At 42.9% G+C, this 13,064-nt stretch overlaps 1 protein-coding gene across 5 annotated transcripts in view; it reads right to left on the reverse strand.

The window, feature by feature from the left end:
* Nucleotides 1-13,064, reverse strand: part of SLC44A5 (solute carrier family 44 member 5) — an 87,369-nt gene that overhangs the window by 40,644 nt on the left and 33,661 nt on the right. Inside the window, exon 1 of one of the 5 annotated variants that reach the window (XM_075287793.1) lies at nt 6,370-6,510. The exons of the other annotated variants lie outside the window; for them this stretch is intronic. Within the exon in view, the coding sequence (XP_075143894.1) occupies nt 6,370-6,403 (34 nt within the window). The 5' untranslated portion in view covers nt 6,404-6,510. Of the gene's footprint in view, nt 1-6,369; nt 6,511-13,064 lie in introns of those variants that run through there. 5 annotated transcript variants of the gene reach the window in all.

Below are 13,064 nucleotides of genomic sequence, written 5' to 3' on the forward strand. Positions count from 1 at the left end.
CAATATAATGCCCTATTAGTGTTGCTATACAGTATAATGCACTCCATAGTGTCCCCACACAGTATAATGCACTCCATAGTGTCCCCACACAGTATAATGCACTCCATAGTGTCCCCACACAGTATAATGCACTCCATAGTGTCCCCACACAGTATAATGCACTCCATAGTGTCCCCACACAGTATAATGCACTCCATAGTGTCCCCACACAGTATAATGCACTCCATAGTGTTCCCACACAGTATAATGCACTCCATAGTGTTCCCACACAGTATAATGCACTCCATAGTGTCCCCACACAGTATAATGCACTCCATAGTGTCCCCACACAGTATAATGCACTCCATAGTGTTCCCACACAGTATAATGCATTCCATAGTGTCCCCACACAGTATAATGCATTCCATAGTGTTCCAACACAGTATAATGCACTCCATAGTGTCCCCACACAGTATAATGCACTCCATAGTGTCCCCACACAGTATAATGCACTCCATAGAGTCCCCACACAGTATAATGCATTCCATAGAGTCCCCACATAGTATAATGCACTCCATAGTGTCCCCACACAGTATAATGCACTCCATAGTGTCCCCACACAGTATAATGCACTCCATAGTGTTCCCACACAGTATAATGCACTCCATAGTGTTCCCACACAGTATAATGCATTCCATAGTGTCCCCACACAGTATAATGCACTCCATAGTGTCCCCACACAGTATAATGCACTCCATAGTGTCCCCACACAGTATAATGCACTCCATAGTGTCCCCACACAGTATAATGCACTCCATAGTGTCCCCACACAGTATAATGCACTCCATAGTGTCCCCACACAGTATAATGCACTCCATAGTGTCCCCACACAGTATAATGCACTCCATAGTGTCCCCACACAGTATAATGCACTCCATAGTGTCCCCACACAGTATACTGTCCCCTAATTGTCCCCAGTGTAATGCTCTGCTTAGTGTCGCCACACAATGTAATGCTCTCCTCAGTGCTTCCACACAGTCAGGGACGTAACTACCGGGGTAGCAGCTGCCACAGGGCCAGGAACATTAGGGGGCCCAGTGACAGCCACTACCTCTGCGTCTTTTTTTTTTTTTTTTTAACAGGCCGTTACCGACTGGAGTTACTCCAGCCGGTAACAGGCCCTATTTACTTACCGATCCCTGGCAGGGGCCTGGATCGGTAAGTGACGCCGCAGGACCCACAAACACTATCATTATACTTGGGGGTCTTTTCAGACCCCCAAGTATAATAATCGAAGGCCCAGGAGAGGTAAGGGAACATAAAAAACAGTGTTACTTACCTTTCCAGGCAGGCTTCCGGTCTAGTTGTGTGACGTCCCCGACATCAATCAAGATGGCCGACACCAATGAGGAGGTGCAGCGGAGCCAGAGATAGGTAAGTGACAGTGTTTTTCATGTTGGTCCAAACCCCACCCCTAATGACTATTATACTCTGTGGCCTGAAAAGACCCCAAAGTATAATAATTGTTCATGGCTGTTCACAATGGGGCATAATACTGTGTGTAGGGGCCACTATGGGGTGTAAAATTAAGTACAGGGTCCACTATGGGGCGTAATAGTGTGTGCAGGGGTCGCTATGGGGCGTAATAGTATGTGCAGGGGCCACTATGGGGTGTAATAGTATGTGCAGGGGCCGCTATGGGGCGTAATAGTATGTGCAGGGGCCGCTATGGGGCGTAATAGTGTGTGCAGGGGCCGCTATGGGGCGTAATAGTATGTGCAGGGGCCACTATGGGGTGTAAAAGTATGTGCAGGGGCCGCTATGGGGCGTAATAGTATGTGCAGGGGCCGCTATGGGGCGTAATAGTATGTGCAGGGGCCGCTATGGGGCGTAATAGTGTGTGCAGGGGCCGCTATGGGGCGTAATAGTATGTGCAGGGGCCACTATGGGGCATAATAGTATGTGCAGGGGCCACTATGGGGCGTAACGGTATGTGCAGGGGCCACTATGGGGCATAACACTGTGTGCAGGGGCCACTATGGGGCATAACACTGTGTGCAGGGGCCACTATGGGGCGTAATAGTGTGTGCAGGGGCCGCTATGGGGCATAATAGTGTGTGCAGGGGCCGCTATGGGGCATAATAGTATGTGCAGGGGCCACTATGGGGTGTAAAAGTATGTGCAGGGGCCACTATGGGGCGTAATAGTATGTGCAGGGGCCGCTATGGGGCGTAATAGTATGTGCAGGGGCCACTATGGGGCGTAATAGTGTGTGCAGGGGCCGCTATGGGGCGTAATAGTATGTGCAGGGGCCACTATGGGGCATAATAGTATGTGCAGGGGCCACTATGGGGCGTAACACTGTGTGCAGGGGCCACTATGGGGCGTAATAGTGTGTGCAGGGGCCGCTATGGGGCATAATAGTATGTGCAGGGGCCGCTATGGGGCATAATAGTGTGTGCAGGGGCCGCTATGGGGCATAATAGTGTGTGCAGGGGCCACTATGGGGCATAATAGTGTGTGCAGGGGCCGCTATGGGGCGTAATAGTATTTGCAGGGGCTACTATGGGGCGTAATAGTGTGTGCAGGGGCCACTATGGGGCGTAATAGTATGTGCAGGGGCCACTATGGGCAGCGCCGCACCTCCCATGAGGCGACCTGAAGCGACCGCTTCAGGCGGCGCTATGTCAGGGCCCCAGGGAGGGCAGCATTTTTGCTTACCTAAGCCAGTCCAGGACAAGCTGTCCTGGACTGGCTTAGCACCAAGCGGTGGATTGGGGAGCCCGCTGGAGCAGCGCTGCTCCAGCAGCCTCCCCTCACGCTCAGGCAGAGAGCAGGTACTCTCCGTGCCTGCTCTCTGCCTACAAACGCTGCTAAGCACCACCCCCTCCGCTTAGCCACCCCCCCTCCGCTCAGCCACGCCCCCTCCACTCCGCCCCCCTCCTCCCGGGGGTGGGGGCGGCTTTCTGTCGTTCGCCTCGGGTGGCGAAAGGGGTAGGTTCACCCCTGACTATGGGGCATAATAGTATGTGCAGGGGCCACTATGGGGCGTAATAGTATGTGCAGGGGCCACTATGGGGCATAATAGTATGTGCAGGGGCCGCTATGGGGCGTAATAGTATGTGCAGGGGCCATTATGGGGCATAAGTGTGTGCAGTACTGTCCCCTAATTGCCCCCACACTGTATAATGCCCCCCACGTAGCTTCTACATGGTATAAAGCCTCATTATTCTGTGTATAAGGTTCTATATCTGGAGATATCCTTCACCTATATGGGTCACATTTACCATCAGGCCTGTGTACGTTCTAATACATTGGTCCTAAATATCTAACCTATTAACCAGCAGACTTTGCACCCCATTGTTGTATTATAGTTTCCTTATCAGTCGCAGGCCCGGAAGCCTCCAGCACGACTACACCCCCGATGTGGGAGCGGAGAGTGACAGAAACACAACGCAGCTCTGAATAGAAGGAACTCCGGGGACTGACATACAAGAAACCTGTATTTCCAGTACACTTTAATAGATGTACAGATCTCTGCTTGCTGTCAGGGAATCCAGAGGCGGAAAACTCATCCTAAGACTGAGCTGCTCACACAGACGGCCATGAGACGCCCTTCACCCTGTAAGCCAAACTCAATTTGGGCCCGGAAAACCCTTTTAATATCGGGGTGCTCTGGTCAGGATCTCCTGTTCAGAATGCAGAGTGGTTACAAAGTGTCTCCCACTCTGGAGGACTCTCCTGTATTACACAGACAAGCCATTGACATGAATGGACACTGTAATACCTCATTTTTCCTGTGGGGGTGCTGCAGGGAAATTGAATACTCAACTGTCAGGTTCCGCAGGTTTCATCTGGAGGTCCCTTTGTGATCAGCTTATTGCCAGGGGACCCCTTGTAACAAGTAAAGTTTGTAGATAGCGGAGAGCCCCTTTAATGCCTGTTTACATGAAGCATTTGCAGAGCAGGGATGTTTGTTAAGCGACCATTAACAACTAAGCGGAGAAACAAATGTCAGTGCACAAGTGAGGGATTGTGCTAATCTCGTACAAGAAATATCCATTTCATGAATGATGTTTTTATAGTTTATTGTTCTCATTCATTTACACTGAGCAATTATCATAACGAATGTTCTTAATTATTCCGATCCAGGCGGTAATGTCTCCGAGTAAACAGGAAGGGTTTATTAGAAGTATTCCTTAAGGTTAAACTGCTGCTGAGATCCCCAGCCATCAGCTGTAACACACCATCAGCAAGTGTAAGATCTCCCTGCAGCTCCCCCACAGGGAAAATGAGGCATTACACAATTCTCATTACACAAATGTCTGTGTAATGTATGGACGTGTTGTGTCCTCCAGAGCAAGAGGAACTCTTTGGGGTGAGGATCCTGAACAGGGGACCCCCCCTCTAATAACTTAGAATTTCCTAGAGGGGGGTAAGGCAAAAATGACATAGTCATTGCTTTACCACATCATATACAGCAACTGGAGAAACAGCTGGAGGTCCCAAGTCGAGGAAGCTGAGATAGGGGTGCTGTTTGGTGTAGTCTTCACACAGGCCTAAACCGTGACTGACTGGATATTGTAGTGTAAGTATATATACAGTATATATAAGTCCAGATTTCTCATCCATCCTGCTTCTCTCAATCCATAGATCTCCTCCTTAAAGTCTGTCAAATGGGCAATACGCCTTTGAGAGTGTTGTAGAGGCATGTCTAGCACTCAACGATCTCTCACTAAGAGGTACACTACCTAAAAGTAGCCTCTGTAGCCTATTTATAGGGTAGCAGAGGAAACGCTTTTACGCCCTCTGGTGGCAGTACTCAGTATCTACTCAGACCACACCTGTAATCATTTACATCACTGCATGGAGCAATATAACATCTCAATCTGGGTGCGGTATGTTTTTTTTTTTTTTATCAATGAGTGTACCTATAATTATGTATATTACATATTATTATAATCATAAATCCTATAGAACCCGGTCATGGTGTACATACATAGAGTACAGACACGTATACATTCTATAGGGCCATAACATTGCAAAACTGACTGACCCCACCACAAGATTTGTAAAGTGAAGCCCTGTTCACATATGATGGAGTTGCTGTTGATTTTTGGGGCAGGTGTCAGAAACAAAATCCGTGGCAAATTATAGTTCACACATAGCATAAAAAAACAGTCCAGAAACGGCAGCTTACTGGGAATTTTAACCCTACTGTGTTGCAGAATTGCTGCAAACTTTTAGTGATACATTTCACCATTTGCAACACAAAGGAAAAAAATTCAGGTTAAATCCAATGCAGAAGGTGAAGAGCAATGAATTCTTCTTGACTTGGTATTGGTCATCCCATTGATGTATTATACAGTCAGCCTCTGTCTAGCCCAAAGTGGCTGATACCAGAGAGCAATGACATAGTCTATACTATTACAAGTGTAGCGAAAGCTTAGATACGGCTAGATTCGTACGACCATAGGCGCTATGACGCCTATAGAAGTTCGGGTCATTAGGCCTGCCGCCAGGACAGAATTTGAAGGCGTCATACGGTTATACATAGAATAACACAGATGTATTTTAGCCATGTGAATCCGGTTTTCGGATAAGGCCCCATATAGTGGACAGCAGCCAAAAAGCACTGCAGAAAAACCGCCGCAGAAACACATCACAGCAAAGATCAGATCCCGATCGGCGATCGAGCAAATTTCATGATCGGGATCGGCTGGAAAATGATCGAAAATCGTATTTTAAAAACGATTCTGAAATCTAAAGATCGGCTCAACCCCAACAAAGACTAAGGTAACGTGGCGACTACAACTGCCCGCATATCAACTTGCGTAGCCGACGGCAGCATCGCCCCACCTACATTGGCGTCTAACGGAAGTAAATACTTGCCAGTCACAAAAAATCCCAATTTTTTTTAGATCAGCATCATGGTTTGGTCATTTGCGAGATGCAACGTGACGCGATGCAGAGGGGGCCACATTTCAATCATTCGCGTGTCACCTGTGTTACCACCAGAGTCGCCATGTCGTAGACGATCAAAAAGAACATCAGGTCGCACATGACGCCATGCTCGAAAAGTCGCTTACGTTTCGTGACCCAAAAATCCAGCAGGTGTGGATTGTTCACAACGGTCGTCTGTAGTAACACAATTATTGGTTGCGAAGTCACGAAGACATCTTGTGATCTTGGCGTCACATGAGAAAAGTCGCCCTGTCATGTGTATTATCTATAACCTTACAGTCTGATGGGCTGGCGTCCTATAACAGGCACCTTCTTAGTGAATCGCTGCTGTGTTACTCATCGCCTCTTGTATACAGGTATACAGAGATCTACACAATAAACTTTACACCGTGACCCGACAAAAAGATGAAAGGGATTTTTTTTTACCGTGTTTTCCATAGTAGTTCTCCTCATTGGCCATGTTCCTGCGGCGTCCTCTCTCCTCCAGGATATTTATACGCGGCGTTTCCAGTACATGAGCTGGCGTACAAAACACTCTTTAACTAGGTTAAAAATAAACCTGTTCAGAGGCTCCGTCTGCTGCAGGAAGAGTCAGTGACTGTGGGAAGCCTGGGCCCGGCCCACACACTGATAAATCACACCTTCCACTCACTGCTCCCATACTGACTATACACTGCCCTCATTTCAACTGCACCTAACTTTCTACAGGTGGAGATAGGACCAGGCCGAGCACCGGATTACACTGTATACATCAGATGTGGGAAGAGATACATTGTATTACTTATCTTATACTTAGTTATCCCAGATACAATAGTACAGAGCTGTAATAACCAATGCTTAGTGATGGAAACAGTCAGCAAGAATCTACACAGATACCAGAGTCACAGCTCAGGATAAGTAATGTAATGTATGTACACAGTGACTGTACCAGCAGAATAGTGAGCGCAGTTCTGGAGTATAATACAGGATAAGTAATGTAATGTATGTACACAGTAACTGCACCAGCAGAAAAGTGAGCACAGCTCTGGAGTATAATACAGGGTAAGTAATGTAATGTATGTACACAGTGACTGTACCAGCAGAATAGTGAGCGCAGCTCTGGAGTATAATACAGGATAAGTAATGTAATGTATGTACACAGTGACTGCACCAGCAGAATAGTGAGCGCAGCTCTGGAGTATAATACAGGATAAGTAATGTAATGTATGTACACAGTGACTGTACCAGCAGAATAGTGAGCGCAGCTCTGGAGTATAATACAGGATAAGTAATGTAATGTATGTACACAGTGACTGTACCAGCAGAATAGTGAGCGCAGCTCTGGAGTATAATACAGGATAAGTAATGTAATGTATGTACACAGTGACTGTACCAGCAGAATAGTGAGCGCAGCTCTGGAGTATAATACAGGGTAAGTAATGTAATGTATGTACACAGTGACTGTACCAGCAGAAAAAGTGAGCACAGCTCTGGAGTATAATACAGGGTAAGTAATGTAATGTATGTACACAGTGACTGTACCAGCAGAATAGTGAGCGCAGCTCTGGAGTATAATACAGGGTAAGTAATGTAATGTATGTACACAGTGACTGCACCAGCAGAAAAAGTGAGCACAGCTCTGGAGTATAATACAGGATAAGTAATGTAATGTATGTACACAGTGACTGCACCAGCAGAATAGTGAGCGCAGCTCTGGAGTATAATACAGGATAAGTAATGTAATGTATGTACACAGTGACTGCAGGGAGAGAATAGTGAGCGCAGCTCTGGAGTATAATACAGGATAAGTAATGTAATGTATGTACACAGTGACTGCACCAGCAGAATAGTGAGCGCAGCTCTGGAGTATAATACAGGGTAAGTAATGTGATGTATGTACACAGTGACTGCACCAGCAGAATAGTGAGCGCAGCTCTGGAGTATAATACAGGATAAGTAATGTAATGTATGTACACAGTGACTGCAGGGAGAGAATAGTGAGCGCAGCTCTGGAGTATAATACAGGATAAGTAATGTAATGTATGTACACAGTGACTGCACCAGCAGAATAGTGAGCGCAGCTCTGGAGTATAATACAGGATAAGTAATGCAATGTACGTACACAGTGACTGCACCAGCAGAATAGTGAGCGCAGCTCTGGAGTATAATATAGGATAAGCAATGTAATGTATTTAAATTAGTGATGTATTAATAATTGAATATTCCCTATAAAAAGCCCATAAAATACAAATTAAAAAAAGAAACATTAGTTGATATAAATCCTTTTGTCATCCTCATCTGTGAAGTTCTTAAAAATGTGTGTAATTCTTATTCTGTTTCTGCTGTAGCAGGCTATAACTAGGCCATTGCTCATATATACCTGCTATGCTATGTATTTTGTAATGCAGTATCGGTAGGGGGTTTAGGAGGGGGGTCTCCGCCATGCGCCAGTGGCTTCAGTTATTCCTGGGTGAAATATAATGTTATTAAAAGTAATAAAATACTGTAATAGATCCAATAAAACAGCCGCACACCCAGGTGCTCAGTAGTAGTTTGCTTTCTCAGACCTGTCTGCAGGATTATCCCGGGGGTAACACAATACACACTGACCTATATCTCGCAAAATAGTAATAAGTATATACAGGCAGATAAAACCATCTGTGTGCTTATCCCTAATCCCAGGAGCTCCGCACTCATATCTTGCTGACAGGAAGGAACATGTTATTACGTTCCCGATAAGTCTGGCGGTCTCTACTTGTTTTCTTAAGATTCAGACTCCTTGTACCACGTCTCGGCTTATACTATACACAGGAAAATTCCAATAATGCAGCACCCATGTGACCAATTAATAGATTATGAGACTTAAAGGGGGCCTAAGGAACGAAAATATAGGCCTAACCTTAGGACAGGAGATCAATGTCAGATTGGTGCAGGTCCGACTCAGGTGAGGGAAGGGGCTTTATTGCTGAGAGGGAACAGCGCCATACATGTAGTAGTGGACAAGCCTGGTACTGCATCTCAATTCATCATGTCAGAGTGCCCACATTATGTTAGGCCTATGCCAGAACATCAGAACCATTGCAGACCCAGTAGAGCCTGGAGCTCCAAGGGCCCCATACACAACAAAATACTGAAGGTTTAGGATCTACAACACAAATTTGGGATTTCAGAAAAAAAATATTAAAAACTAGGATTTCACATTCCCCATCACTACCCCATATTCTCTATGCTTTTACTTGCACTTAGCAATTCTAAATAAATTCATCTTATTTCCCCTGAAACAGCGAGTCCTGCGTCCTGTGCGTGAAGCATCATTAAATGGAATCATTCTCGGATGAGTGATAGCGAAAATTAAATCAGATTTTACCTCAACCTCAGATCTGGAAACGTTACTTCATTTTCTTGGGAAAAAAATGTGTACAAATTATTCAAATATATGAAAATGTATGACTGATCTCTCCCCGCAGAGCTGATCAGCTTATCGTATGCCTGGTAAAGTTATAGGGAGCGCTGTCTCCATGTCCATATCAGATTAGAAGATTAATATTCACCCCCACAGAGTCATTTCTAATCACATAGATATTCAGCACCGCTTGGTAATAACCCCTGATATGTACCAGGATAACTACTATATCACTACTGCCCCCATGTACAAGAATATAACTACTATAATACTGCCCCTATGTACAAGAACATAACTACTATAATACTACTCCTATGTACAAGAATATAACTACTATAATACTGCTCCTATGTACAAGAATATAACTACTATAATACTACTCCTATGTACAAGAATATAACTACTATAATACTACTCCTATGTACAAGAATATAACTACTATAATACTGCTCCTATGTACAAGAATATAACTACTATAATACTACTCCTATGTACAAGAATATAACTACTATAATACTGCTCCTATGTACAAGAATATAACTACTATAATACTGCTCCTATGTACAAGAATATAACTACTATAATACTGCTCCTATGTACAAGAATATAACTACTATAATACTACTCCTATGTACAAGAATATAACTACTATAATACTACTCCTATGTACAAGAATATAACTACTATAATACTGCTCCTATGTACAAGAATATAACTACTATAATACTACTGCTATGTACAAGAATATAACTACTATAATACTACTGCTATGTACAAGAATATAACTACTATAATACTACCTCCTATGTACAAGAATATAACTACTATAATACTACTCCTATGTACAAGAATATAACTACTATAATACTACTCTATGTACAAGAATATAACTACTATAATAGTGCTCCTATTTACAAGAATATAACTACTATAATACTACTCCTATGTACAAGAATATAACTACTATAATACTACTCCTATGTACAAGAATATAACTACTATAATACTACTCCTATGTACAAGAATATAACTACTATAATACTGCTCCTATGTACAAGAATATAACTACTATAATATTGCTCCTATGTACAAGAATATAACTACTATAATACTACTCCTATATATAAGAATATAACTACTATAATACTACTCCTATGTACAAGAATATAACTACTATAATACTGCTCCTATGTACAAGAATATAACTACTATAATACTGCTCCTATGTACAAGAATATAACTACTATAATACTGCTCCTATGTACAAGAATATAACTACTATAATAGTGCCTCCTATGACTTTTCTAATATTTGGCTGGAGTGACTTTGTATTGTCTGCCCTATGGATCTTGTCCCCCTCTTTCTTCCTTCCTTACACATATTACATACCATACATATCTGCTGTAGATATAAAGGCCGTGTGATACATGTCACATCCTGAATGTTTTCCGCTCGGTATCACACGGTGTCTGACTCAGTATATAAGTGTTACAGTAGTCAGGCGATGGTGCTCAGTCCCTCTGCAGGACTCAGGGAACCACAATCTGACAATACTTATAAGGCGTGAAGTGTCCCCCATACATTTCATTCCATGGGTTATTTACCACGTCCGCCCTCCCGCACTTGGCGACAATTAGCCGCAGATAATCAGCATTTAGGAAAGCTCAGGACACAAATAATCCAGATCTTGTCAGGGAGATAACTGGCTGAGCCTAACCCGATTTCAGGATTACAGAATAAAGTGTACAGAATATAATATATACAATATAGAACTTGGCCCTGCCCAATAAAGGCACCACTTCATTGTCAGTGGCTGCGACATGTACTTATAATAGGCAGCAATGCTAAAGTAGGGATCCACATCTATTGCACATTAATGACAGATCCTGCAGATACGCTAGAAATGTGTGAAATGAGAATAACCCTTTAAAGGGAAACTTCACTTTCGCTTAACTTCTGCCCAAAATATGGAGGACTATGAATTACTATACTTTGCAATATAGTGTTCTGTTGTCAACCGCTTTGGGTCACATTAAAATCACAAAGATGTGGTGGCTAGATGGATATTGATGTGGAGTGTTGTAGCAGGAAGTACAAAGACCGCCAACAGGAAGTAGAGCGACAATCATTGATCGCTCACTCTCCACTGCCAGCCCTGCATATTCCAAGAGCACCGGGATCATAGAGAATGCTGGGACTTGAAACCCATCACTGGACTGACAATACCATAGGTCAGGGGTCCCAACTACACAGACCACAAGCGACCAGTTGGACTGACAGAACCGGGGAGAGATAAACCCCCAACTTGGTTATAAAGCTTCCCAAACTTGGAGGTCACAAACCTGCGGCCTACAAGATCGGAGTAATTTCAGTGTAGATACTTAACGTTCCCCTGCCCGGAATCTATCTATCTCCTATCTATCTATCTATCTATCTATCTATCTATCTATCTATCTATCTCCTATCTATCTATCTATCTATCTATCTATCTATCTATCTATTTCCTATCTATCTATCTATCTATCTATCTATCTATCTATCTATCTATCTCCTATCTATCTATCTATCTCCTATCTATCTATCTATCTATCTATCTATCTATCTATCTCCTATCTACCGTATCTATCTATCTATCTATCTATCTATCTATCTATCTATCTATCTATCTCCTATCTATCCGTCTATCTATCTATCTATCTATCTATCTATCTATCTCCTATCTATCTATCTATCTATCTCCTATCTATCTATCTATCTATCTATCTATCTATCTCCTATCTATCTATCTATCTCCTATCTATCTATCTATCTATCTATCTATCTATCTCCTATCTATCCGTCTATCTATCTATCTATCTATCTATCTATCTATCTCCTATCTATCTATCTATCTCCTATCTATCTATCTTCTATCTATCTATCTATCTATCTATCTCCTATCTATCCGTCTATCTATCTATCTATCTATCTATCTATCTATCTCCTATCTATCTATCTATCTATCTATCTCCTATCTATCTATCTCCTATCTATCTATCTATCTATCTATCTATCTATCTATCTATCTCCTATCTATCCGTCTATCTATCTATCTATCTATCTATCTATCTATCTCCTATCTATCTATCTATCTATCTATCTCCTATCTATCCGTCTATCTATCTATCTATCTATCTATCTATCTATCTCCTATCTATCTATCTATCTATCTATCTATCTATCTATCTCCTATCTATCTATCTATCTATCTATCTATCTATCTCCTATCTATCTATCTATCTATCTATCTATCTATCTATCTATCTATCTCCTATCTATCTATCTATCTATCTATCTATCTCCTATCTATCTATCTATCTATCTATCTATCTATCTATCTATCTCCTATCTATCTATCTATCTATCTCCTATCTATCTATCTATCTATCTATCTATCTATCTATCTATCCATCTATCCTCTCAGCTCAGTAGATCACAGGCAGTATCCTCTCCTTTCTCTTATGGTCTATAAGCCTTCACCTCTTTGTCATCATTGATCAGTCTTTTTGTTCCAGGCCTTCAGCCAATTGCTAGTGTAAACCTGCAGGCACGGCCAAGCCGATGCATTCTGGGATCGGTGAACCTACCTACCTGCTACCCTGGATGACATCAGTCCAGTCACATATAGCCATGACTTCATCTTGGACGGCTGAACTATCTGCATTATGTCATTACTAGAATACGAGGGTCTGGTCGTGGC

Source organism: Leptodactylus fuscus, chromosome 9, assembly GCF_031893055.1.
Source record: "Leptodactylus fuscus isolate aLepFus1 chromosome 9, aLepFus1.hap2, whole genome shotgun sequence".
In the NCBI taxonomy this organism is placed as follows: Eukaryota; Metazoa; Chordata; class Amphibia; order Anura; family Leptodactylidae; genus Leptodactylus; species Leptodactylus fuscus.